The sequence below is a fragment of the Hydractinia symbiolongicarpus genome, chromosome 5 (genome assembly GCF_029227915.1).
Source record: "Hydractinia symbiolongicarpus strain clone_291-10 chromosome 5, HSymV2.1, whole genome shotgun sequence".
NCBI classification, from domain to species: domain Eukaryota; kingdom Metazoa; phylum Cnidaria; class Hydrozoa; order Anthoathecata; family Hydractiniidae; genus Hydractinia; species Hydractinia symbiolongicarpus.
Window position 1 is genome coordinate 4,522,062 of NC_079879.1, and position 27,479 is coordinate 4,549,540.

The 27,479-nt window shown below is 33.2% G+C and overlaps 1 protein-coding gene across 1 annotated transcript; it reads right to left on the minus strand.

Annotated features, from left to right (window-relative positions):
- Nucleotides 1-1,764: 1,764 nt before the first annotated feature.
- Nucleotides 1,765-9,921, minus strand: LOC130644270 (fibroblast growth factor 1-like). The gene is made up of 4 exons (XM_057449807.1): nt 9,646-9,921; nt 3,053-3,287; nt 2,834-2,934; nt 1,765-2,730 (listed from the first exon to the last, which is right to left on the minus strand). The coding sequence occupies exons 2-4, from the start codon at nt 3,258-3,260 to the stop codon at nt 2,497-2,499; spliced, it is 543 nt and encodes a 180-aa protein (XP_057305790.1). The 5' UTR covers nt 3,261-3,287; nt 9,646-9,921; the 3' UTR covers nt 1,765-2,496.
- Nucleotides 9,922-27,479: the final 17,558 nt, after the last annotated feature.

The following is a 27,479-nucleotide window of genomic DNA, read 5'->3' on the forward strand; positions in this document are numbered from 1 at the left end:
GGTGTAACCTAGCGCCCTGAAGTTGGGATTAACTCATATAAATCAGTATGAAATGTGCTATGAGCGTAATTTAGTTCCTCGTATTTTATCTAGTGCTCTAATTATTCCTTACTACACCAGTCAATTTCGCTAGAGTATACTCTAAATGCCCAAATTAGAAGCCATACACTAATATAGTACATTTCTCTATAGTGGACACTATCATAAAGAACATCAAATTGTTCGTTAGGAAGGTCTCATCTAGGTAGAGTTTTTGAACATTTTGAGTCCAAAAAACAAAGGTAAAGTGGTCACGCTCTAATAAGTGTTCTAATAGAATGTTTATAGTGAACATAAAAATAAATGTAAAGCAGAATGCACAAAGCGAACTCACCTCCATAACAGATAATAACCTTCAGAACAGATGTAGACTTTTTTGCACCAATAGTGTTCGCTTTAGACAGGTTGCACGATACAACATCAAAGGGTGTTAGATCCTAAACAAACAAATTTTAAGATTTTGGCTACATACGTAGATTATGAGCTAGCTTAGCTATTGCTAAATTTTTTTCAGTTTGATAAAGAGCTTTGCCTAAAATTACTTATTTTTATGTTTGGGTTGTGGCTATCTAGATGGATGCTTTTTACATCTGGCTAAAAAGTAAAATAGTTCTATGCAGTTTGGCTACAATTCTTAATCAATATCTGTTATGCTAAATGCTTTATTCTTCCAATTATTACTGTCTTGAAAGCTTACTTTACAAAATAAAATTGCTGAGTGATTGTTGACAGTGATTGTAACAACGGGTTTTTTCCTGTGTTTTTATTTAAATAGAAGTTAGGATATAGGGTATTACACCTCAACGGATGTGCAACACAGTATACCTGTATTAAACGCTTAGTCCAGTGTTAACGATGGGCTGGCTGTTTCCAGTGTTTTCATTTAAACAAAGTTGCGATAAAGTTTCTTTGTTTTTTTAAAAGGGGTATTAAACCTATATAGATGTGCAACATTTTTTGCCTTTATTAAGAGTTCAGTAACATTTATTTCTTTAACTTTCACTGGGAACATTTTCTAAAAAATAAAGCAGCGTGGTCAATTGTTTTTGCTATGACGGGAGTAAGAACGGGTTGTAAACTGTGTTTTTATGTTACCAAAAGTTGTGGAAAAGTTATTTTACCTTAAACACCATAATGTTGTGTGCGCTTCACTCGATTTCCGACATACTGTATACCTGTATTAAAGCGCTTCACCTAAATGTGTGGCACAGGTTACGGGTATTATTAATCGCTCCACCGGGTGTTAAACGCCGGGTAACACAGTTACGTGTGACTTAACCCAGCGTTTCAATGCCGATCTCCCGGGTACTATTTTCTATTAAGATTACTACAGCTGTGATTGCAATGGGATGAAAAATAACAATCTTATACAAAATATACCTAAACGCTCGAAACTATGAAAATATACACCCTCTTTGGGCGTTTAAAGGCGTAAATTTAAAGAAATGATGCACAAAGATCATTTTAAAACGCACAACCAGAATATGTAAATTATACTCAAAAAAAATAATGATAGCTTCTTCACTTTCGCAGGGCGCAGTTACCTGTTGGTGTCGCACTTTCACTATCTTTTTGCTGATGACTTTCATATAGATACAAAGCTACTTCAAATATAAATTGGTTCATGTGAAGCGATCGGAAAATACAGACCGAAAAACCGCCCACAGTGTTTTGCCCCACATGCAACCTCTGAAAAATATTAAGTTGTGAAATGACAGAACAGAATTATGAATTACCAAATGCTTTTTTTTCAATAAATAAATACAGATTTTCACGGACCGAGTTTCTAACACTGCCATATATAATATTTACAAAAAAATACTACGTATAATATAATAATTATGATATTAGGGATGAAAATAATGATGAAATAACCGGGATAAGATAATGATGGTGTTACAATATTGAATTTGAAGTTTACAGATTTGTTTTTTACAAACGCAGATTTAGAAACTTGAAAGGCGGTATCAACGAAGATAAAAATTTGAAGACTCGTGAATACTGGCATTATAAATGGAAGACATCGCCATTTTACAATACTACATGACGTTCTGTTACAAGAAAAATATTTTTTAAAAAGTGAAACTAACATTAATAGGTATTTCTCAAGGCTGAGATGTCTGACAGAAATTGTGTTTGTGTTTACGAAAAAAAAAGGAAAAAAGTACCGGAGAATATATATGATAGAACATTAAAGTGTAATAGCATATCTCTGTTTTCTTTTATATCCAACATATATGCAAAAATTGATCACAATAAAGAAAAATGTGAAGAATATGTAACGTTTATTACTATCTATGCTGAGAACTTAGAATCTCAAGCAAACAACTGGCGTCCTGATAAAACAAATCGTGTAATTTAGTGTTTTGATGATCAACGTTGGAAGTCGTTCCATCATTTATCAACACACGCTAATGCTACTAACTACATGCACAACATTCTTTACTCCGTAGAAACTCATGGACGTTGCCTCTGCTCGGACAATTTTTGCAATCTATACGGGACATGTGCTATCAGGAATTGTGTTTTTTTAATATGGTGCTTCGGTCTTGTGTGATTTGTCGCTTTGACTTTGTTTTTTGTTCTGTAGTTAGCTCTGAGTGCCAAGATATATTGGTTGGCATCATTCTCGTACCAAAAATACGAACCATCAAAATGTTCTCTGAAAAGTGTGTTTTTTCTTGGCTTTTTCTAAAAAATAATACATAAACGGTTAAGAACAAAGTCACTGGTTACACGTTAAGAGATATAAAAACGACTTTCAATACATTCTTTAAGCCGTGCGTGAACTCACCCTCGTAACAATTTCCCCCTGGTTGTTGATCGCCAAGTAATATGAGCCGGGTCTTCTGATTCTCTTATAGTATCTTCCAAAGGTCTGCATCTCGAGAACAACTAAGAACAAATTAAATAATTGATTAGTTGGTTATTCATTTATTATTATTAACAAATACCATCGCAAAAACGTCATCCTTGTCAGAACAACATTAAAATTGAAGTTCTTAATACTTACTGCTTGTCGAGTTCGTGTCAATGGTAGCATTCACTGTTCCACCAGGATAGATAGCCAAATAATGACCATGTTTGCTGTAAAGTAAAATGTTTCTTTTGTTTGATGGAAGCTTGCTATTTTTAAACTTTTCAACGTATGAAGTTGACAGCATCGGTAGCATGCAGATAAACAATGCATAATAAACCAAGCTTGATTTATTCGTTTTCATTTTTTTTTCTGGTAATTTTAATATTCACTAAATAAATAAAAAAAAGTTCAATGCTTCATGCACGCTTTAACAAATGCGTTTTAACAATCTTAACAAATCAACTAATTCAAGTGCTAGACAAGATACAACCATGCAGGACATAAATCTATTTCCATAACCGCAGAAGATTTACGTAGCATACCCTAAACAGATAGTGAAATTGGAATCTATAGTTGCAAAAGCTGTGTTATGATCAAACCTTTTTTCTCGTGCTAATTTATGACAATTTATGAGTCTGTTATTTCATATAAAAAAGCAATTAAAAATCTGATGCAGGATCCATGCAAAGAAGCACGGGCTGAGCTGACTGATTCAGGTTCTGTCATGTCTTCTTTCTTCCTCACTGCATTTAATGACATTTATACTTAAATCAATTCTTCTCATGCTTCTTTGTTTTGCAATTTAAAAGAAGCAAAAAATAACTATCTGTTAAAATAACATAAAGTATTTGGTTTAGGATATTTCCACTGAGTCAATCTCTTTATCAATATTTGTGACATGCTCACACCAACGGCTGATCTGTTTGTGGCCACTCCCTCATTTCAGCTTGTTCTTATTACTCATAACACTCCAACAAAATCGATGCTATCCTAAACGTTAGAAAAGACAACACGCGCGCAGAGACAGTTATGTAAAAACAACTTGTTAAACGTTTGTTTCTATTTGTGGGTTTACTAAATTTGTTTGTGTTGTTCTGTACTGAAATGTTATGTTCCACTTAAATCTCTTGTTGACATTCCCACAGCTCTTGCTACCATGTTGTAGAGCGGAAGTAAGAAACAATGTGCTAATGTTTTCGTTCCTCTCTTCCCCTCAGGTTTCCGACTTGTTGTCGTACACTAAAAAATTTGTAGTATTTTAACATGCAAGTTTTTTTCTTGACTCGCCCACCCAATAGAATTATCCCGCCTATATTTGTCTTTTTCTCGACTAACCAAAATAGAATCCCGCCTTTATTTGATACTTACATGTCGACTTTTTTTTCTTTGTTGACATTAAAAATAGAATGAATAAACAAGATATATATCTCGTGGTTTAAAATTTACTTTCTTTTTATTATGAAATCTTAATCAAATTTGAAGTTATATTTGATTTGCAATGGCACAACAGAATTGGTTTTAAGACTTCACAAAACCAACAGCAACCCAAGGAATTATTTGTCAGCAAAAACTGCTCATAAACAAGAATGGTATAAATCCTACACAAAAAAGGTATATACACACAATGCAAAAACACTTGATATAACCCTACACAAAATAAGGGTATATATACGCAATGCAAAAACACTCGCTATAACCACACACAATGTAAGGGTATATACACGCATTGCAAAAACATTTGCTATAACCCTACACAAAATAAGGGTATATACACACAAAGCAAAAACACTCGCTATTACCCTACACAAGATAAGGGTATACACACACAATGAAAAAACATTAAAATTTAAAACGAAACATTTAACAAATTATTATATTTATTATTGTGTTTTGTTCTAAATATCTTTATTATGCTTTTTCATTTTATTATTAATATCATATTTATTCTCTAGTATTTAGGCTTCACTAAGCTACGAAAGTCTTGTAGCCACTGCAACCACCCAACTAGACACACGATGAAGACAGCAAAACCATTTTTTGTCAAACGCTAAACAGAAAAGCACCGATTGATTTACACATTATTATAGCCTTTAGCATGACTTGCCTGTGGATTAAACTTCAAATATTAACACAAATTCATTCGAGTATCTAAATCAGAAATTAAATAATAATCACACTTTGTAGACAGAATTTATAAATCTTTTTTATTATCAGTACCAAATTTGAAAAATACAACGTCCAACAACAAACCCTAAAAGCCACTGGGGTCGGAAGGGAAAACAACATTTTATTTTCAAACCTTAGATTTTTCCCAACTTTTTTTTTCATTCTTCTTGTTCCAGTGGTATATAGAAAACTATATTTTAACAACTTCATTTTGACAGCGATACATTGTCGTGACAATATTTGACTCTTCTTCTAAAGTTAACATTTTTAACTTTTTTATTTAGCTGTGCGTTTCATCCTTTTGCAAACACGCTGTCTACTGCAGGAAAAAACATTATGTAAAAATATGTTAAGCTGGATGAAAGAAATATGTGAGTCAAACACACGCATGGAAGAATTTCACCAATTTACTTACGTCGTGGGACTTGGTTAGTAAAAATTAATTAAAAAAAAATCATTCGAATGACTTAATTGTTGCTATGACTATCAAATAACACGTGACTCACCATATACCACAATGTGTTTTCGTCTTATCTCTTTCTGTTAACTTGATGAACTGATCAAGTTCGTCAACTGTCCGCTATATGTATATGTATGGTTTCATGCGTACGTCACATGAAATCGTAACGTAATACCATGAACAACACCACAATATATGGACATGCATCTAATGACGTCATTAATATGAAAGAATCCCGCGGGTATGCTTCATAAAGGTAAATATTGTTACTAACATAAAGTTTCGGTTGTGTTCTCAACACACACGTTTTTACTAATCAACTTGTTCTATTTTCTAACACCACGCCCAAGAAACGCCTCGGGGTACGCCCACTTTTAATTCCACTAAAATGTGGAAATAATTTTACATTTCAGACTTTATTGTTGCATACGTATGGTATATTTCTCCTTAATCGTCTCGCTTTTTTTAGAAAAGCTTGATACTCGCCCAATCACAATGTTCGATCCAGGCCTTTTCTTGACGCATTTAATTGCGTTAATTAATTCCGTCCTTTGTTGGTGTTCACAGTTTGTCTTCGTATAAATAGACCTCAAAAATATTTATGCGGAAGATTATCTAAAGAAGATCAGCTAACGTGATTTCCTCTCAAAATAACTTTGCGTGATAATGGCGGTATATTTGGTTAGGGAAAAAATTTCGAGCCAAAATCAGTAAAATTGGTGTGTGCAACGCCCTTTATTAGAAAAATTTAACTTCTTCCCCAGGACCTGAAAAACTGAATAAAGGTCTAAAAAGAAGAGGGTTTCGTTGCCTTTTAGAAATCTGCGAATCATCATATCAAATTAACCTAGAAGTTTAGTGTACTTTTGAGACCTGCACAAAAGAACGTCTTCACCTGTTATTGTAAACATTGTTAATTACAGACTTGTTGTTGCCTCCTTTGCAACAATAGGAACAGTAGTTAGATGTCCCTAATTATCACCTGTAATTAACATAATTAACAAAATATCCGTAAACGATGTTATCTTTTAAATTGAATAGTAAGACCGATAAACAAAAATGTCTGACGAGTAGAAAAAAGACGCCAAAAGTGCTTCAGTTGTAGACTTAGAACACTTAAAGAAATAAACATATGTTAGAATCAAATTTACTCTTATAAGGTACCCGTTATAATCTGATAAAATAATCGAGTCGGTTTGTTTCGTGTTAGTATCCACCTTATTTTTCAAATTCGACATCAAGATTAATCAAGTGTAAAATAGAAAAATAATTTTAAGGTTTATACAACGTTCAGTTCGTTAGAAGCCTGGGTGATAAGTTACCTTCATGTGAGATTATGTTTTTGTTTTTAAGATGTAACAGATGGAAGGCAGCCAGTTACACGAGCGACGTTTCCTGTGTGGCTTATAATTTTGCGGGATGTTTCGCAATGCGAGAGTATCATATTCTAATTTTGAATAAACCGTGTTGATTATTATTAAAGCTGTTGTTATCTTATCAACAGCCAGGGATACATCTTTCGTAATATTTTTCTTGTCCTGCCTAAAATCTTTATTAAGAGAACGCTTTCTAACTGCTGGAGGCATATAAAAATGTTTTTTTGTGTGTTGAATCAAAATAATAAATACATAACTCACATACGACGAGAAAAATGCTGTTAAGAATAAAACATCAAAACGTTGCCAAGAATTTACATTATCATCACTCTCTCCAAAATGTATATTGCGAAGTGAGCTCTCACCGCAATTCATCTATTGTAAAGACAACGCTGATATCAGATGGAACACAACATTTCAACAGCTGTTTATCTCCCCTTCCAAATAATTAGATATCCGGCCTGAACATATTAATCTATATTTCATATAGATATGATTGTAAGAAAGAGTTTCCGTCCAATTTTTTAACAAAAAATTTTCCTTCCCCCTTTTTTCATTAGCAAAAACATTAGGTTAGCTGTGACTTAATTATATTGAACGGGGGTAAAAAAGTGTTATATTAGAAATGTTGCAAAGGAAATGTAAAAAGAATTCAAAAGGTGCATGGAATGTTGATCCGTACTATTCAAAGTTGTACAATGTTATTTGAAAGCTTACACAATAACTAATCTACCTCTTGTAGTGAGACCTAAACGGCGAGTCATAGAAGGTTATTTTTACGCTTTTGTATATGACGTCACAGGTCTCTAATTTCATATATCGTCATGGAACACGCGTGCCAACAAAATGGGTCAGATTATCTAAAAGTCATAAAGCCCAGCTAGACGCACAGCGTAGTGAAGACTTGAAGAGTTCGGAGTAATTATGTTTGACCTTGGAGGTTGCGACGTTCCTCATCACGTGCCTATTAGTATTCTCCGTTGCTGAATAAATAAAAACAACAACTTTGATTTGATTTTCATGTGGTCGTCGAAATAACTATTATTTAATTTATTTAATAACCAAAACACAACAACAGCAGAAACTTATTTGATCTGTAGGTGATATAATACACGCCCTTTCCTAAATAAAATTGTAATAGCTAATCAAAACCTCTTTAATGTTGGTGTAGCCGTGCATGGAATGCAAATTAGAGATATTTTGTTGTCACAGTTTGTCATTAAAAATACGTGTTTGGCCATCTTGCTGAAGAAACAAAAAAACTCCCTTTACCTTTCATTAAACCATAAAAAATACCGCATAAGTTCACAATGTTGGCCAGAGTTCATGTATATTTGTCAACAGGAAGAGGAAATTGGAACGGTAATCCCATTATATCCATACTCAAAATATTTGTTTAGGGCAGACAAAATATTTATAAAAACCTCCTATTATCCCGTAATTAGCAAAATGCTAATTAGCAAGTGAGACTCCATTTCTAGATGTAACACGAAACATCTTTCGCAATCACATTAAAATTTCTAATAACATAGTCTTAAAGCTTCACTCAGAGCTTGTTTGTTTTTTGCTTTTTTGAATTTTAATATTTGCCAACAGAGGCTGGTTTTGTTTATTGTGGCAAAAAAGTTCCTCATTCAATAAAGTTGTTATGAAGAGGATATAAGCTTAGCAACTCAACTTATTTTATGTATTCTTAGAAAGTTCATGAGACGCGTACATAAAACACAACAAGTTCGGGAGAATCATTTATTTCTGTTTCATAAGTTCACTTTTTTGGTACTACGCGTTACGCAAAATAAAACAATTTGAATGCTGGTGAAAAAGATGCTCACTTTTGTTCCTACGGCTTCTTATCTCTCATCAGCGCTAACTATGTTATGATGTTTGCTTTATCCAGAGCATCATAAAATCCAAGTTCATATCTGTTTTATTTGTTCTCCACCCAGGGCTTAAATGTTCTTAAAACCGCTTTAAAGAACGTGTAATATAAACCACATGTAATCATAACGTGCAGTAAAAATCGAGGGGCAGATCCCCCTCCCTAATGATATTTTATAAAATGCTTTTGTTGAGAAAAATAAATAAATAAGATTTTCTTCTTTTTCTCTTTTAAACACCATCCGTTGCATCGAACTTGCTGTATTTTTTACTACATAACGACAGTAGAGTGTTTTTATCGAGGCAATATTTGGGTATGATTTCCAATGGCAACATTATTGTATGAAATTGTGATGATAGAAAAGAGAGCCTAGAGATGCGAGTACCCAAACAAATTTGTAACTGTTTTTTTAGTTGGAATATTGTACTAATTTTAGTATAAGAGATTAAAAAGATAATTTGAAAATACTTTTGTTGAATATTTCGGCAATCTTGATGTGCTAATTTTTAAAATTTTCTAAATTTAACCCCCCTCCCTCAAAAAAAAACACCTTAACACAGCACCTCATAAAAAAGGCCGTTCACTCGCCCCACAATCAAGCATAACCTTCGCAAACACAAATCCAAGTAAAAGTCGAACAAAATATTTAATTTATGTTAGAAACGCGTATAAATGTTTGCTTTTTGTGTATTAGACTCGAAATTCAGACAACATAATAGAATATCACAAATACAGATAAGGGAAAAGATGTAAAATTTAAAACTACATGAAAATAACCTTGATTTAAATGTGAAATAAGGCACATCTAAAAAGTTTCACTTCAAAATAGAACGACATTGATTCTTAAAAAAAGTATATAGTTTACCTTTATAACATCCTAACTTGTGTTTCAATGTCTTGCTATCTTTTACCAACGATGATACAAGAACCTTTGTATCTTCAAATCAACTGTGAATGGTGCAAACATGCTACCCTTTTTATATGTTCTTATTTATTACGGACGCTGATTAAGCATGACGTCATAAACAAAAGCGTATTTTGATTGGTTGTTAGTTTTCACGTTAAAAATGAACCGGAAAACAATATATAGCTTATGAAGGCATGGGGGAACTAGCAGGCTACTAGGAAATATGCCATATGGTTTAAAATGCCATGCAGAGGAAATCAGTGTTAAAGTATGAAGCAAAAAAGAGATATTAGCTTATATATATCACATTGCGTTTTCGATTAAGAAAAACATAAAGGCTTTTCTTATTAAACCAGCGAACATGTCCCTATTAATGTCGGCATAATAGTCCAAGTTCGGTTTTCGCGGGAATGTGATAGCTCGTGTTGGGAATTGTCTGTTGATTTCCTTTCTTTTAAGATTTCATGATGACATAACGAAAATATGCTAAAAATACTAAAAAAAGCTCTAACTACTTTGTCATTAACAAACCTATTTGAATAAGATGTAACGGGGTTTACGGCGAGTGTTAGGTTTCTTAAGAGTTCTCTTTTTTCTCCATTCAATGCATAGTAATATAAATAACAAAGATGTATATGCAATGACGTTAGAAAAATAACTTATTTTCCTTATATAAATAAAAAACAAAGTAAACAGAAAATTAGATGATGAATATCGGGTTTTGCTTTCCTCTGTAAAATGCGTTATTATGGATCAGTTTTGTTTCATAGAAACGGTTTATAAATGACGAGAGCATTTACATATGAGACACTTTTTGAGTCATTTTGTCTCAAGGTCATCCATTTGCCAAATTTCTATTTGGCGTGGGTAGAATTCTTTTGACGAATCAGCAATTTTTACCGCTACATGTTACTCAATATTGGTCCACGATACGCAGTGACGGAATTTCACATATTTTACTAAACACTTGAGATTCGTTTTGTTAAAGATTTGTGAGAACCTCCGCAGGAAGTTCTCATTTACAAGCAGTTTCGTAACAGCTTTATGTTGATAACATACAAATCGAAGCATTGTTTTTGCTTTCTCACACACAAAGTACGAGTAAAAACACAAGAGAACCACATATGATGCTGGTACTCGATGGTACTCGATTGTTCTCAATTGTGCTTGATTATCTTAGATTACGCTGAATTGCGATCATTTCCCACGATATTGATGAAAAAGGTCTGTGTGTTGTAAAAAAACAACAAAAATAATGCATAAAAAATTGTCTAACTGTTTAAGATGTTAAATAAATATCACTCCGCCTTTTTCATGTATGTTATTTGATAGCTTAGGCCGGGAAAGGGACGGCTTTCTAAGGAAGGAACGGCTGTTTAAGCTATAGCACAGCAAAACAGGATATAACAAAAAGAACGAGAGGGCGTAGGATTTGTAAAAAGACGGCATTTATAAAGCTTCCTTTCGTTTTAAATGCGTTTTGTAGTTTACATGACGTTTCAATTATATTAATGAACATTAATTAGCAAAAATTGTGAAAATGGAATTTATATGGGAGGACCCTAGTTTCCTCACATGTGAACCTCTTCGTTGATATGGAATGTTGTCATGTTCTAAACATACATGCACAAAAAAGTATTTTCAATTTTGTTGTGGTGGTTTAATCTGTTTTCTTCACACCGAAAAACTTTCTGGAGATACCACAACTTGAGTTTTAATCGTGACAACGGAAATAAGATAACCGGGCCGTTAGGTTAATCCTATTACAAACAGTCATCCCGATAAACGAAATGGTTGATGTAACCACGTGATTTGTTAAGACGAACACCAACTAACAGTTCTGTAGAATTTCAATATTTGTTATTGTTGAGTGGGCGAGCTAGCTATTACTAATATAACGGTAGACAGTATGACGGTGAACATATATGGATATATAAGAGATAACTGTTACGCTGTCTACATCATGCTTTGTAGGGAAAAAATATTCCTCTTGTGAGGTTTCGACTGTCATGTGACAAGAGTGAGAAATATGTAGCAAAACAAAGAAACATTGTGTGTCCATCATATCTCATTTTCTTACATCATGACGTGCAAGCTACATATGTGCTATAGCGCAACAAACACTACATAAAGTTGTGTCATTTGGAAACTAATATTTTCTATATGTTAAACAACTCTTGCTCATGACAAACATGGAAACTATGAGTATGCTTTATTGTTCAAGTGAAAAAACTTAACCAAAAGGATTTTGTTAGAATCTTAGAACAGTATGACTAAACATCTATCTAAAATTGGAACACGTGTAAAAAACACAGTCCATATTGATAAAAAAATTAACTTGTACAAAGAGAATACAAGAGTTTATACTAAAATCAAAAGCAACCAAGCTCTTCATTTTCTATTGATAACTCTACTTAATACGCTTGACAGCTAGCTAGATGGGCCAGAGTTATCAGTAACTATGTTAAACTTAACTACGAAGAGTTATAATTGGATTAGAAAATATTTAGTGAGATTATTATCAAACAATCTTGAACGACAGTTCATTTTTTCGTGCAAACTCTGATGGACGTTGTGGGTCTTAGCTTTTTTAAGATAAATTAGTCAACTAATTATCTTGCAGAAACATGAAAATCAAATCTTCATTGTATAGTCAATGCATTTTTTTTGCTGGCAGCCATCATTGAGATTTGTGAGATTTATGTAAAATCGAGGAAAATAGTTTTTGCATATGGCAGCAGTTCTGAACAGTTTTTCGGGAGAAATAACTCTTGTAAGATTAATCAGCGTTGTCCTACAAAATCCAAAATGCCTATATATCACACATATATTACGCAGGAATATTTTTAAGGTTCCCGTCAAATTACAGCCAAACAGTACTAAACCTTAATATCGAGCAATGTAGCGGACGCGTGCTTAAGAATAAAATTAAAATAAGAACTTTATCGAAAAATTGTAATATTGCTTTAATCACTTCAAACTTTATAAGTTTTTTAAGGTTACTGTCAGACCCAGCAAATCTGTTGCTAAAGGGGGAGGTGTCAAATGGGTGGGGTGGGCTGTGAGCTGTGCCTAATATTCGAAATGAAGTTCCAGACCGTCGATTGCTGTTGCTGTTTTCGTTCAAAAGTCATTTCTAACAGAAAATGTAAAGGGCTATGACCAAGGGCCTTCCTTTCTCGTCAATTTAAAAATTAAGCCTGTTGTCTATCAAATATGTCAAAAATAGAATTTCAGACGTACTGTGTAGCAAAAACTTTTCTTTGATCAACTATAGTTTTTTTTTAAATTTAAGAGAAGAAAATAGTTGACAGATATGTACGGAGACAATACTTCAAAGCCGCTACAAATATAGCGGATTATATATCGGCTCAATTATATTAGGATTAAACAAGACCAGTAGAATAGTGTTGCCTAAAAGACATCACTTGAGCACCTTTGTGGACCTAAAATTCCAAAAATATGAGTTTTACCAAATGTCTGATACAACAATATCCGGATTAGACCGAGAGTTGGCAATCACACTAACCTAATAGTAAGGAATTTATTGATGGGCTTCGGAAAAAGTGTGTTAAACGAATCTATTTTTAGCTATTACGTAGAAGGCAATGGAAAGAAACACAGTGTGAAAATAAAATAAAAATATAAGTCGTACATTGAATGTTTACCTGAAACAAACACATGAACAAACAAAGTATGAAACGAAAAATAACGATACATAAATGGACAGATAGGACAAAATAAACACGGGCAATAAATATTTTATTAAAAATATAACCAAGTTACAATCCTACCGATAGCTGAACTTGTTCTCGACAATCAACATGCATTTACGCATGCGCAGTAGAAGTTTAAATTTAACCAGCATAATGAATGAAATATACCTATGATATAGTAACAGTATCGTAGTTCTGATTTAAAGGCCATAAATAAACCGTTGTGTAGGAAAATATTCATTAATGTAATATCAATGACGTAAGTGTTACCATGGCAACAAGAAAGCGTGCAGTAAGCTGTTTTAATTATTTGGTCACAAACTAACCAAATTTATTGTGTAACATAAGCCGCTAATTATACTTTTTAATCCATTCACAATAGGAAGCACATACAATAATTGACCCACATTCGTTTAATCACCAACATTCAAATTACGAGCAGTGTTCCGTTGAGGAAATAGGACGGCAGACAAAGAGAATGTCTGAAAAATCAGGTGTTAATTTACCCGTAAAATCACGTTGACGGAAACAACAGGGTACTGAAAAGAACTTGTCTGGTTTTCTGGCAAACGTTTCAAGCCGGTAATACTAAATGAACATAACACGAATAATTCGGTTGAAATTTGACAGTGAGATGGAAACAGAGAATTGTAAAATATTTTCTCTACTTCCGGTTATTAATCTTCTTTTAATCCCTTCTAAGTATTTATCACTTCTCATGGTTGATTTAACGTAAGCGTATTTTAAAAGATAAGTCGTACCGCCCAGCTCATTAACACACAATTTATTTAAGAAGGAAATTCCGAGCAATCTTTATTTCATAGCCTTATGGCACCGTAACTAAAAGCGTTTTGACCTTCCTTCATTCGAAAGTAAAGTTGGACTTCATAATATCAATATTGCGATGATGAAAGTATTTATAAAATGCTGACTCACCTGACACTGACACCCTTTCTGTGCTGGAAACGAACTCAATGATTTTCAGCATCATCACATTGCCATAGGTTCAACACATCACGCAGCAGCACCTCTGAAACAGAATCTCCGTTTCAAACGTGTAATGATCCTTTATCTCTAATCTTCTTCCAAATATTATTGAAGAAAAAAACGAAGATCGTCGCCACAAGCAGTCACTTGGCTATTTCACTATTAAACACACGCACCGTCATTTCTCAATGTTTACAAAAGCCGCATCTCCACTGGACGATATTCGCGACTATTTTGTGACGAAAAGTAGAAACGAATTCAACTTTTGATCATGACGATAATCACAACCAATCAAATTCGAATATTTGTGACGATCGTCGTAAAAATCGTCCCGTGGAGATTCGCCCAAAAGGACTTTGCCGTTTATAAACGAACTCAGGGCTCGGAATGTTAAGTTAAATTAATGACTTAAAACGATCATAATTTTTGCTGACGTTGTTTTCCGACCTACACGTATGGCAAAGTAGACCTTTCGCAGCCAACTGACTTCATAGCCTATCCGCAGCCGAAGATGCCTAACAATTTTGAGAAATGTCCTAAAACCTTTTCATTTAATAATTAAAAAGATTGTAGTTAAGTTATAAATGGTATAAAATTGATGTATTTTGTGCAAATCAGCACTTATCAGAATTTAAGAACCCTTTAATCGATGCTAATATATTTATTTCATGTTGTAGGAAAAATAATGTTTGGCAATAATCTGAGTAATGACAGACATTATGACGTGTTTTCCAAATCAATACACGTTACTGGTCAAAAAAAATGGTAATTAAGCTATTTTTAACGTAATTATTAAAGTGTGGGCTTCTGTCTTTTTTATGAAGGTACTTTATTACATATTTTTTGCTGAGCTTGATGAAAAAATTTCAGCATAAATATCCTTTGAACTATTCTTACTCTTTATGGCGGGTTAACAGAGGCGAGTAACGAAGGAGTGACAGAGAACACCAATACCTTCCCTCGCGACAAGTTGTAAGTCATAAAACTTGGAATGAATTATAACTGCCCCATCCTTTAAATAATGACTTTCAGCAATAATTTTCCCCGACGTCAGCTATTTTGTTGAAAAATCCGGTTGTCGAAAACCTAGTATTTGGCAAACATTTTTATCGATATTTGATTAGATAATATTAGAATACTTTAAATGGCATTCCAATTATTTAACCATCTAATACCATCAATGTAACAATCCACGAATTAGACAAAAAAGACTAAAAAACGTCCTCTCTTGACACCATTGCATGCGTCTCGTTACTTGCGGTACTATTTTGTGTTACAGCAGACGTATATGGGTATTACAATATAGATAGTCGGTGGCCCGTAAATAATCTCAAGGGTTCGCCCGTCCTTTATATACCACATTTAGTGTGTCTCGCTATTTGAGGTACTACATTGCGCAGAGGCAGAAAAAATGCGGCTATTATTATAGAAACTAGTAATCAACCCGTGAAAAAATCCACAGGGTCGCTCGTCCTTTATGTATGGCATTTCGTTTTTCCATAACAAATAGACAAACAGACACACGATGGTTATTATTAAAGAGACTAGTCGGTTGCGCGTAGATAAGTCCACGGGTTCGGCCGCCCCTTATGGACACCATTTCGCGTGTCTCGCTACGTGAGGTACCATTTTGAGCAGAAAAAGACAGAATACGGCTATTAATAAAGAGACTAGTCGGTTACCAGCGGATCATTTTACGGGGTCGCCCGTCCTTTATGTAACTCATTTCGTGTTTCCGTAACACGACGTTTTTCTCGCAGACAGACAGAAAAAAAACGGCTATTATTAAAAAGAGTAGTCGTTAACGCGTGGAAAAATCCACGGGGTTGTCCGCCCTTTATATATCGCATTTTGTGTTTCCGTAACATAAATACAAATAGACGCACTAAAAGACAGACGGCTTACGGCTATTATTAAAGAGATGTTGTGTGCATTTGGGTTCGGAAACATTAAAAAATATGAAATAGCACTTTTAGGCGTGGAATATCACAGTTCTAACGTCATTAAAAAATGGTTAAGCAACAAGAATAATCAACCTCGTCACCAGGACTATTTGCTTCTTAACAGCTTGCGCTTTTTCATAGATCTAACGAAATTGGGTCAAGCATGCTAGAATTATAATTCTCTTTAAATGAGTAAGAAAGTAAGAACCCTATTTTCTCAGAAATTTTATCTAAAAACACAATTGCTTCGAATTAGCAGTGAAGGATATCCGAATCAATTTTAAAAGGGTAAAAAATATTTTTTTTGAAGAAAGTTGCATGCGTAACCCTATCTAAACCACAATTTGTGAAATTCATTTTAAAACCAATTACCTACGATTTAAAGAACACTCAATTAATATTTTAATGAGTCGCAATTCGTCCAAAAATCAGACAACACATTCAAGAGTTTTAATCTTGTTGCGAAAAGCTGGGAACATTAAATCCTATCACAGCATGCGTTTAACAAGCAACGTTTTATAACGTCACCGGCTAGCATCATGTTTTTCTGTTGACTCATATTACTTAAAAGCTGTTGGTAAAGCAGATGAATAACAAATTATATCTGGACCAAGTTAGTATAGTTGATGATTTTTGATGTGATTACTCTTTTAGTGAAAAGCAAAAACATAATGAGGGAGAATTTTCTGAATCAGAATTAACTTAACTACAATTTTCACAATGTAACATTATCTCTAACTACAGCGAACTGTAAAAATTACAAAATTCCCTCTCCTTGAAGAACTTATTGATGTCCTCCTAGGTTTTACGAACTTCGAGAGTTCAGTCCCAAACTTCGACTGAATCATGCGCTCCTTCTTATTTTAATTGACAACGTGGATCCTTTTTTATGTTTATTCGCCATGATTTTTACTTATCACCATGATTTACTTGATGGCAAATCAACAACATAGGTCCCTATATTTAAGGGGATCTTTAAGAAAAAAAGAAAGTTATTTATTATTCAATAAACATCATATGTATATTAGGCCTTTCCCGAATTTCCTAATTATGCCAAAATCAATTAAAGAGGTCGATACTAAAAATGATTCTTATCCCTAAGCTCATTAGCAAAAAAAAGGTAGAACAAATTACTTAATTTCGTAAATATTTCTGTTCGTTAAGTGCCTCAATTCCGAACTTAAAGTTACGGTCAAACCCTTTATATAGCCGAGCTTCAACCAGAATATTACATTGCTCTAAGAACTTCATTTTTGTAATGATAATTTAATATTCTATCTGAATATCCTTATTTGAAGAGCACAGAACCATTATAAATTTTGGATGACGTCATAATGATTAACAATAAACTGTCGATGCAAACGGCTGAAACACATCAGTTTTAAGACATATAACATCAGTAGGCAGCAATGAAAAACAACACATTACTCACGATCTTATATCAAGGTTACAATGTTGGACAGTGCACCGAAGAAAAACATAAAAGATGCGCTGACTGGCTGGTAATACTAATAGTACAGGCTTAGTGTAACTTAAGGGTAGCGTTTTTTTTTCTTTCTGTATGATTTAAAACTTTGCTGGGCTATGATGCTAAGGGAAAGTCCCGTGTTAACAGTAAGAATTTAACTAAGCTACAAAAATGATCTGTAAAATAAAAGATTTTCTTAAGATATTGAAAGAATTAATAATTAATTAAAAAAAACCCTGAAAAACGATTTCTTGCGCAAAACAGTTTTCACTTAAGGTGAACTTGCGGAGCATATACTATGATTAGATGAACCATGTGGCCGCTGACTTTTGAATGTGTCTCCTAAGGCACCCTAATAATTTTAATTGGATTTTTTGTCCCTCTGATTTGTTTAATTCAACAAACAGAGCTTTAACTATATTTTATTGCTATGCTAAAACGTCTGGACAAATAACATGCATTATTTTTTTATGCATAATATAATTTTGTGAATTCACCTTTTGCGTCTAGTCATCCCAAGCAATATCTTTCATGTGATTTGTTTAATATTATTAGCTAACTTATTTGTTGTGCTTTGATGCACGATTTGACCGCTATTATCACCTGCAAAGTAAACAAAAATATTGACAGCAAAGTAAACAAGAATGTCTGTTATGTCCGTTTTTTTAACGCTACTATTTCACCAATCGAAGTAATAAAAGTCAATTTGTGCCCATGGATTATAACACTATGCATATTTATAATCAACACCATCAAAGAAAATTATGTAATCCTTTGTGTGTATTTCCCCAACCCTATTCACCACGAACAATCTAAATTACAAAGTAATATGTGAAAAACAAAAAATTGGACAGGCAACATACCGAAATTTAAGGAAAGTGGTTAGGCAGTATTATACAAATACGAGAGGATTCTTGCAGAAATACAAATCCCTAAGTCCAAGTGATGCTACAATAACAACAGTGAGATAACAGTGATCAAATTTTAAAAAGAATGGAAGCGAAGAAGTAACTAGTCGGGTTTCAATTAAGTCCAACAAAAGTTTAAAACACACTACGTTAAACTTTCACTTAACACGAGTTTAAATTCAACACAAATATTCTTTTTACTTTAGAAAGTTTAAAAAGTGATTATTTACAAAGTCATATTCGAGATGGTAAAATGTTATTGGCACTTCCGTGACAAATCAGCTTGACCTTGATGAATAAATTATCAAGGTTGAAAAGAAAAATGTGTATAAATGCTATGGTATGTTATGGTTCACGCGCCTTTCAATATCGAATTTCGTGCGTCCGTATCACAGCTATAAAATTGTGTCATTTTACGCAGAGAAAGACAAAATACCAGTATTATTAATATAACTAGTCGATAAGGCCCGTGGAAAAATCCACTTAGGCAGGATAACAGAGAAAAACAACCGTCATTTAAATTTTGCAGACATCAGCAGAGACCTGTGAAAACACAAAAAAATTTTTTCAGGAATATGTATACCTGTTGCCTTCATCGTATAGATCTTGAAATGCTGATCAAGAAAATGTATAGGGTCATGTTCTTTTGACAAACGGTTGCAGAGATATCAAGGTTTAAAGGTTTTGTGATGACGTCATCAACCCGTCCATTCCGAAACGGATTCGGGGATCCAGGTTTGGGAAACTTACCCAAATTGGTCCCAGGTAGTCCCTATTTACCCACGCAGGAGATGACGTCAGTTACTTCCATCCGTTTCCAAGTTATTTAGCCTTAAATTAAAAAGTGCAATGCAATGGCTTCTCTAATCTTAATATACTTTCCTTTGACGTCAATACTATTTTAACGTTAAAGTTTGGTAATTTACAGACCAAATTTATAGGCGATGTTTTATAGACTTTATCAAAAAAATTTATCCACTTTGCAAAAGTCACAGACAGAAGCTAAGAGATGACAATGAATAGAAAATTTTAAACAAGGGAAGTTTTTTTGCTATATTTTCGAATTAAAAAATGCCATTGGTAGTCAATATTTTGTAGTCAGCGCTGCGCAACGTTTAATTTGACTTTTAAGTGTAAGTCGAGTAAATAGCGTATAGAATGCAACGGCCGCACTTATGATTAGAATAAGATTATTATTATCTAGCCAGGATAGCCTCTTCAATTTCTATAGGAACTATTATCAATGAGGCCCCTGCGAAGGGGTACTAGTGCATTTAAAGCTCCTATTTGAGCTACGGAAGGCGTGCAAGCACATCAGCCGCTCAACTAGACAACCACCAAGATATCAATCCTATTCTCATACTGAACGTCAAGTAGAAAGGATCGATTCACACTTTTATAGTCTCTGGCATGACTTGGTCGGGGTTTGAACGCAACATCTTTCGCACTGGAGGCAAAGGCTCTACCACAAGGCCGCCAAGGTCACCTATCTCTGTTGTAAAAGGCAAACATCATTTTGTTTCAAATTCTGAAGCGATCTCAGTTAATTATCGGCAATTAAATGTAGAGATATGCATTTAAAATATAAAAGTGGAAGATGCGATTAAAAGAAGTTAAGTGGAAGAGAGAGATGTAAAACTTGAGGCAGAATTGTAAATTTTAGTTATCATATTTCATTTACTAGCTCTTTCTATTGCATCATTAAACTTGAAAAGACATTAGAATCAGCATCAGTTTAATGATACATGCATTTTGGTAATTTAAAATTTGTATGCACTATATCAGGCGGGAAAACATTTGTCTTAATCTCGCCAAACAACTACATGAGAAAGGGCGTACAACTTCTTTCAAAACACCGCCCTCTTTGTAACTATCACATCGTGCGAAGGTCTTCGGATTTTAACTTTTACCTTGTTTTATATACCTTAGTGCCTAAATATAAAAAAGATGAAATGTATACAGAACTAGACCCTTATCCATTTTTAACATCCGTTCAATGGAGCCATAATGTAATCGAATAAAGACGATGTACGTGCAGTTGTATCAGGCTTACCATATCAATGACAGGAGTTCAAGAATTCAAATCTTCAAATTTGCTACGGCTGCTTCTTTTAGAATCTTTGAGTTTTTGTACCATGCAGGGGAACGTTATAAACTCACAAAACTGTCTTTAGAATGTAGCGACTTACGTCAACCGCATTGACTGACTAATTGATAAATAGAAATAATTAGAATACATTGAAAAATAGTTGTATACAAAAATTGTGAAAGAATAATCTTGATCCATAGTGGTCTGCTTGATTGTGCATTAGAATAGTAGTAATAGACGATGTTGATGTTGACGCCTAAATATGATTCTAAATGGCTAAAAGTGAAGAAACGTCTTTTGTAGCAGCCACTTGGGAATATATATCGTGTGAAGCAGAACTTACATTCTCTTGTCACAAAAGGAAATTTCAGAAAAATCTAACCTGTTGCCTATATTATATCTAATCGCAGATAAAACATATTTACGTTTACGTCAACAATTAAAAAACGCATAAGCCTATCTCCCGATGTTGATTAAGGACAGAGCACAAAATATTACCAATGTTGTTAGACCTTAATTTTTTTATATTAGTCCACAATCATGCGACGTTTATTTGATATTCTTGAAAAAATCAGCTCACCCCTATTGCAGATAACTTTATTTCAACTTTCTTTTTATTAAAGTAGTAACCTAAACTTGTGAATAAGTGTAGTTACTTTGGAATGAAAAAAAGAAAATGCAATCAAAGAAAAGAATATAACATATATATCCCTTCAGTAAAATATTTCTTTTAGTTCGGAACTAGTATAAAATAGCATAATTCATGTTCGCACACAGGGCCATTTCCCAAACAATTGGTTGCGCGCAGATGCTTTTTTTGCGAATCTGGAATAATATTTTTCCCCATTGACAATTAATTGCTGTAAATCTAAGATTAAAAAAACTTTTAAGCGTCAATCAGTCATGCAAAGTGATCTGTTTATATAAAAACAAAACATAAAATTTTTTAAACCCTTAGTTTGAAAGATTTCCACCACGTTGAGGTGTGCACAAAGTTCTTGTATATTACTAGTAAAGAGTGTATGAAAATTCAATGTGCCATAAATCTAGGTGTTTGCAAATATGCACGATGAATTAAGGTACACATCAAGTTTGTGATGATTATAATTCGAAATGTTGATAATGTTATTGATCAGGGCAAAAGTGGTATAGCGCTTCCAGACTGTTGCTATACCATAATACAGATAACGATGCCTAGTGTCTGTCTTGTGTGTATTCTTATTTTACTATGGGAGAAGAAAATATGCAAAAAAAATCTTTCTGTCAATTTTTTACAGCAACTATGTACGCAACGTGCCTTTCATTTCTCTGTTTAGCTAGCGACTGTAAGGCAATGTACTGAGATTAGGTAGAATAATGTTTAACCTGTGTAGCCTGTAGACCTTTCGCCAAGTCAATATGGTTACGTTAATAACAAAACGTTTACAGAAAAGCTTTTATTGTGTTACTTACCACATTTTGTGTTTTTTTCAGCGACTTTTCCTTGAAACTACTAGTCATAGTCACATCTCAAATTAATTCAAATCAATTAAGAAAAATATTTTTAAATTATATAATCTGTCTAAAAAAAATCATTTACCCTTGATGTAGAGTCTTTTATACGCTGATTTTCAGAACTTAATAAGTACATGCCTTTTTTACTTTATGCTTCAATCATTTTAGAAGTATACAAAGCTACTGTGTTCTTTTATGCTACTTTTGTAACGAATCATAACAAGAAGCCCTGGGCGCTCTAAGAATTTCCGCGCGCTACCAAAATATTTGATGAAAACCTGCTAATTCGTTGTGTTATTGTGCCAAACATTCGAAGGGGCTTGGTGCATGAACCTCTGAAGATAAAGCCCATCAGTGACATTATATCTTACAACAAACGCAAACAAAACGAAACGTGTCATAATAAACTCACATTTTAAAAGAAATTGCTAACAAAAAATACAGCCTATCATTCATGGTTGAAAGTCTTGCGATTGAGACGTTTATGGTCTTAAACGGCATTAGTTGACAAAAAATCAAAATTTTGATGTAACCATCATTTTCAGCATACTTTTTTTATTAACTGTGTCAATTTTTGTCGAAAATAAAGCAGTTTTAATTTTTGGATAAATTTTGGCCTGAAATGACATTTAGGTGACAAAAAATCAAACTTTTGTACCATCATTATTTTCAGCATACTTTATTTGTTAACCGTGCCAGATTTAGCCGAAAATGAAGTGGTTTTAATTTTTGGACTAATTTTGGTCTAAAATGGCATTTAGGTGACAAAAATCAAAATTTTGATGTCACCATTATGTTCAGCATACTTTTTTTGTTAACTTTGCCAATTTTTGTTGGAAATGAAGTAGTTTTAATTTTTGGACCAATTTTGGCCTAAAATGGCATTTAGGTGACAAAAATTAAAATTTTGATGTCACCATTATGTCAGCATACTTTTTTTGTTAACTTTGCCAATTTTTGTTGAAAATGAAGTAGTTTTAATTTTTGGACCAATTTTGGCCTAAAATGACATTTAAGGTGGCAAAAAACCGAAATTTTGATGTCACCATCATGTTCACCATACTTTTTTTGTTAATTGTGCCAAAATTTGTCAAAAATAAAGTAGTTTTAATTTTTGGACCAATTTTGGCCTAAAATGACATTTAGGTAACAAGAAATCAAAATTTTGATGTCACCATCATGTTCAGCATACTTTATTTGTTAACTGTTCCAAATTTTGTTGAAAATAAAGTAGTTCTAATTTTTGGACCAATTTTGGCCTAAAATGACATTTAGGTGACAAAACTCAAAATTATTATGCCACCATTATGTTCAGCATACTTTTTTTGTTAACTGTGCCAAATTTTGTCGAAAACAAATACCAATTTTGGCCTGAAGCGTCAATACTAGACTTCCCAGTAGTTAAGGAGCTTGGGTACGAAGTTTACATCTGTGACGGACCAACGTGAAATCCCAGGGTCGATTTTTTCTCAAAAAATGCTCTAAAAGAAAAAAACGACGGTTTTAAAGAATTTCCTACGCCTTCGGGCGCGGAAATTCAATTAAAAACCACACAGCCTTATTTTAGAATTTCAGGTTATAGTGTTTTTTACCGAGAAACACCAAAGTACTTCATTTAGATAAAAAATAAATGCTAATGCGTCAAGGTAAAGATACGTCTGACAAATTTTTTTTATAAAAGATAACTAAGCCAATCAAAACCCTTTACTAAGCTTTGACAAGAAATTTAAAATGCATTTATAGGAAAAAATATTCAGTCACTTCGAAACTAACAAAAACAGTTTTATGATGAAAAGAACAATAAATCTTAAAAGGGGTCTGTAAGTCATTTTCCATGGCAAATACAGCTAGTCCTCTTTGACACCTTTTTTCTGGTTGTCGGCCAAACGTAAACCTTGATAAATTACGTGCCCTTGACATGCGGAGATGAAATCTATAACAAAAGTCTTTCTTGCTTTGAAGTGATAGCGTTAGATCTTTTTTAACCTGTTTCTTTTTAAAATACTTTGCATTTATAGAAATACTTCTATGTTTTAACATGGAAGTATGTAACACGTTTCATTTCTTTTTTGAGGTATGTCTATATCCTTTAATTATAGGTCTTTGGCTTCAAATGTAGATTACGTGGAGCAGCCAAACAACTAGCAAGCTAGCTAGTTGTATTTATTTATTCACTTCGGCCAAGGTTTTAATTTTTCTCTGGTATAAGAGCTTTTTATCCTTATTATTGTTTCCTTTTGTGTTATCTCCACAAAATATTTATCATTTTTTATAAATCCAGTTAGGTAGCTACAACCGCTAATAAAATGTTTGCGACAGTGGCACTTTATTAATCATTTTACAAAGTTAGCAAATAACATGATGTCGCGAATCCTCCGTAGCTTGTAGGTTGCTACTTTTTGAGATGCTTAGGTTAGGTAAGTAGCGTTTAAAATGAGCTAATCACACTTTCAAACATGTCCGCTTTACAGAATAATGCACTAAAATGACCACGCTGACATCAGCAACAATTAACACATTTGAAGAATTGAAATCTAACCAAATAATCGAATAATCGTCTATATTAGTACTTGTGGGACCAACCTTTGAAATGTGACAACTAGTCCTAACATATCAGGGATATAAACAATATAAACTTGAGCAAGTTTTATAGTTTGTTTTTTTGCTTTGCTCACCATGAACTTTGTAACAACACACTGTAGGCTGTGTTTTTAACATGACAACTACTGTTGGATTTTTTTTAGGTGAACAGATATCCAAAGGCTTTTGGTAATATTTTTGTTCAGGATAAATTCCGAGAAACTTTTAAAACGCGTCGACGCATGAAAAAGCCCATCGCTGTAACTATACTACATGCCTTTGCGACATAATTTGTGAACTGTTCTTCAAACTTATCCGCAAATTAAAAAAAGCTAAGAGATTTTTAGTTGCCAAGACATGAGCTAACAAAGGTTATAGCCTGATTTTTTTATCTTCAATGCTATAACGAAGCTTTACGAATTCAGTAAGCGACTTTAAAGAAAGAACCTTTTCGCGAAAGGAATTTCTAGAATTTTCGGACAAAATGACAAGTTAGCTCCCGCGAATATTTATGAAGTTATGTTAAAATATACTTTTTGAAAATTAAAATCTCGCGATTTTATTTTATCTTATAATATCGTTTATCGAGAAAAAAAATTATCCTTATTTTAGGTGGTTACATGTTTATTGAAAGACAAAAGCAAAAAATATACTGTTTTCTTTGTATATATAGTTTGACTTTCTGAATCAAATCAAAAAATAATAATAAAAATAATAATAATAATCAGGCTATCACCGATCGTGAAAGTTATTTCTCGCAAAAATAGGAAAGGAAATGCAAAGAAAAGCTAGCTAAAAAAAATTGCAATAACAAAAAAAAATGTTGGTTTAATTGATACATTCTTTGGAAATGCTTTTTAAGATAATATCAATTTTCTATGAAATCTACTATTTACTACTTTATAAAATAATGTGTCAGCAAAAAAATATATTATCTTCCATTTTTTTAAAAACTGTACAACAAAGGTTTTGAAAGTTTTATTAGTTTCAAACGTTTAACATCTCGGCTTCTCGTTTGTCGCTAAACTAACCAGTGGGCCGAAAATCAAAAATTTTATTCATAACCTCACTGTTAATCCACTTCTTAAGCTACTGATTTTTATTTAGTCAGCTAAAAAGTTATAATTAACGTCTCTGAGCTTAGGCATTAGCTTAGCATGAAACCAGTGGTTTTAAAGCGGGTCACACACACATTTGCTATCTCATCGTTATAATTCTGTTTTTTGTATTTCATTACAAAAATCATTGCTTACTTTCTTTTGGTTGGCCTAAATTAATTTTAATGGACACAACAGCACTTAAACATACACCCATCTTTCGACTGAAATTGAAAATAAATCGAGAAGAGCGTTGTGATTTAAACACTTGTTGTAATCAATCGTTCTTCAATTCCCTCTTACTCCTATAAATATCTTACAATTATTTTGGATCTCAGGATTTGCAACATATGCATTGTTTGATAGGTCAAAACAGGTAGGATAATAATTATTGCTGATGGGAACGATAATATAGGACGTTAAATTTTCTCCAGGGATTTAGGGGTGTTACAATTCAAATGGGACGTGTTAGGGATGATTTCATTTTGCATTCAGCATGTTTTGTGAAGCTGTAAAGAATAAAAATTACAATACCTTTGACTAACTTTTGTACTGGGAAAGATCCTTTTTAAGTTATGTTAAAAAAGTGTGAAATGAGCGATCTTTAAAGTCTAGTGTGATGAGTGTTTAATTCACCATTTTTTTACCTTCATGTTCATCAAAAAGCGTGTCAACGTTTAAAAATTTTAAATAGACATAACTGAAGGAATGAAAGAGGAAGATGTTAAATTTGAGACGGAATGGCGAGTTTCAGTTGTCAAGTTTTTTTCTATTGCATCATTAATGTTGACAAGACGTCAAATTAACGTCATTTTGATGACAGGTCACCCAACACATCTTTTCTATTTTAAAATAAGAAATATTTATTTTTAAACATATCTTTGTTTCATTTTTATTTTAGACAACTTTAGTTTTTTTTACCAAAGACTTTTACCAGTAGCTTGTGTTTTATTGAATTTATTGCGATTTTATTAGAATACTTTATAGGGCAAGTTTTAACATACCACATCAAGTTAAAAAATTTATTTTCCCAGTATATATAAAATTACGAAAGATAAACCAGAGGTCGAAATTAACAGTTATGTATGAGATGCAACGTAAGAATCAACGGCGAATAAAAACAAACACAGAGACTGCGCCACACATTTAAAAGCAGCTGCTGATAATAACGCATACTTTACTTCAGCAAGCTGTTGTAAACTGAAGCAGAAGTTGGCTGCTGTTGTCTATGACGTTCGATGTGGAAACCAAGCCGTATTAAAAGTTGACGGGTGAAAAATTTAACAATATTTTCCTGTAGACACTCAATTGTTTAGGGCTATTTTAGTTAGATGTTAGAGCAGGCAGTTTACAGGCTCAAGTTTTATCTCCTTGCTTTAAATGCATCAAGAATAATTTAGTGGATAATTTTGACTTCGATTTGCTGTAAAGTGCATATGGACGTTAGATGTGGTTTAATTTTGAAAATCATTGACCTTCCGCTGTTGTAATAGGATTTAAGGTTATAGAA

Coding starts and splice junctions, on each gene's coding strand:
- LOC130644270 (XM_057449807.1), bottom strand. CDS start 3,260: ATGAAAACGAATAAATCAAGCTTGGTTTATTATGCATTGTTTATCTGC. Junction 2,935..3,052: donor TGACACGAACTCGACAAGCA/GTAAGTATTAAG, acceptor ATTTGTTCTTAG/TTGTTCTCGAGATGCAGACC. Junction 2,731..2,833: donor AGGGGGAAATTGTTACGAGG/GTGAGTTCACGC, acceptor ATTATTTTTTAG/AAAAAGCCAAGAAAAAACAC.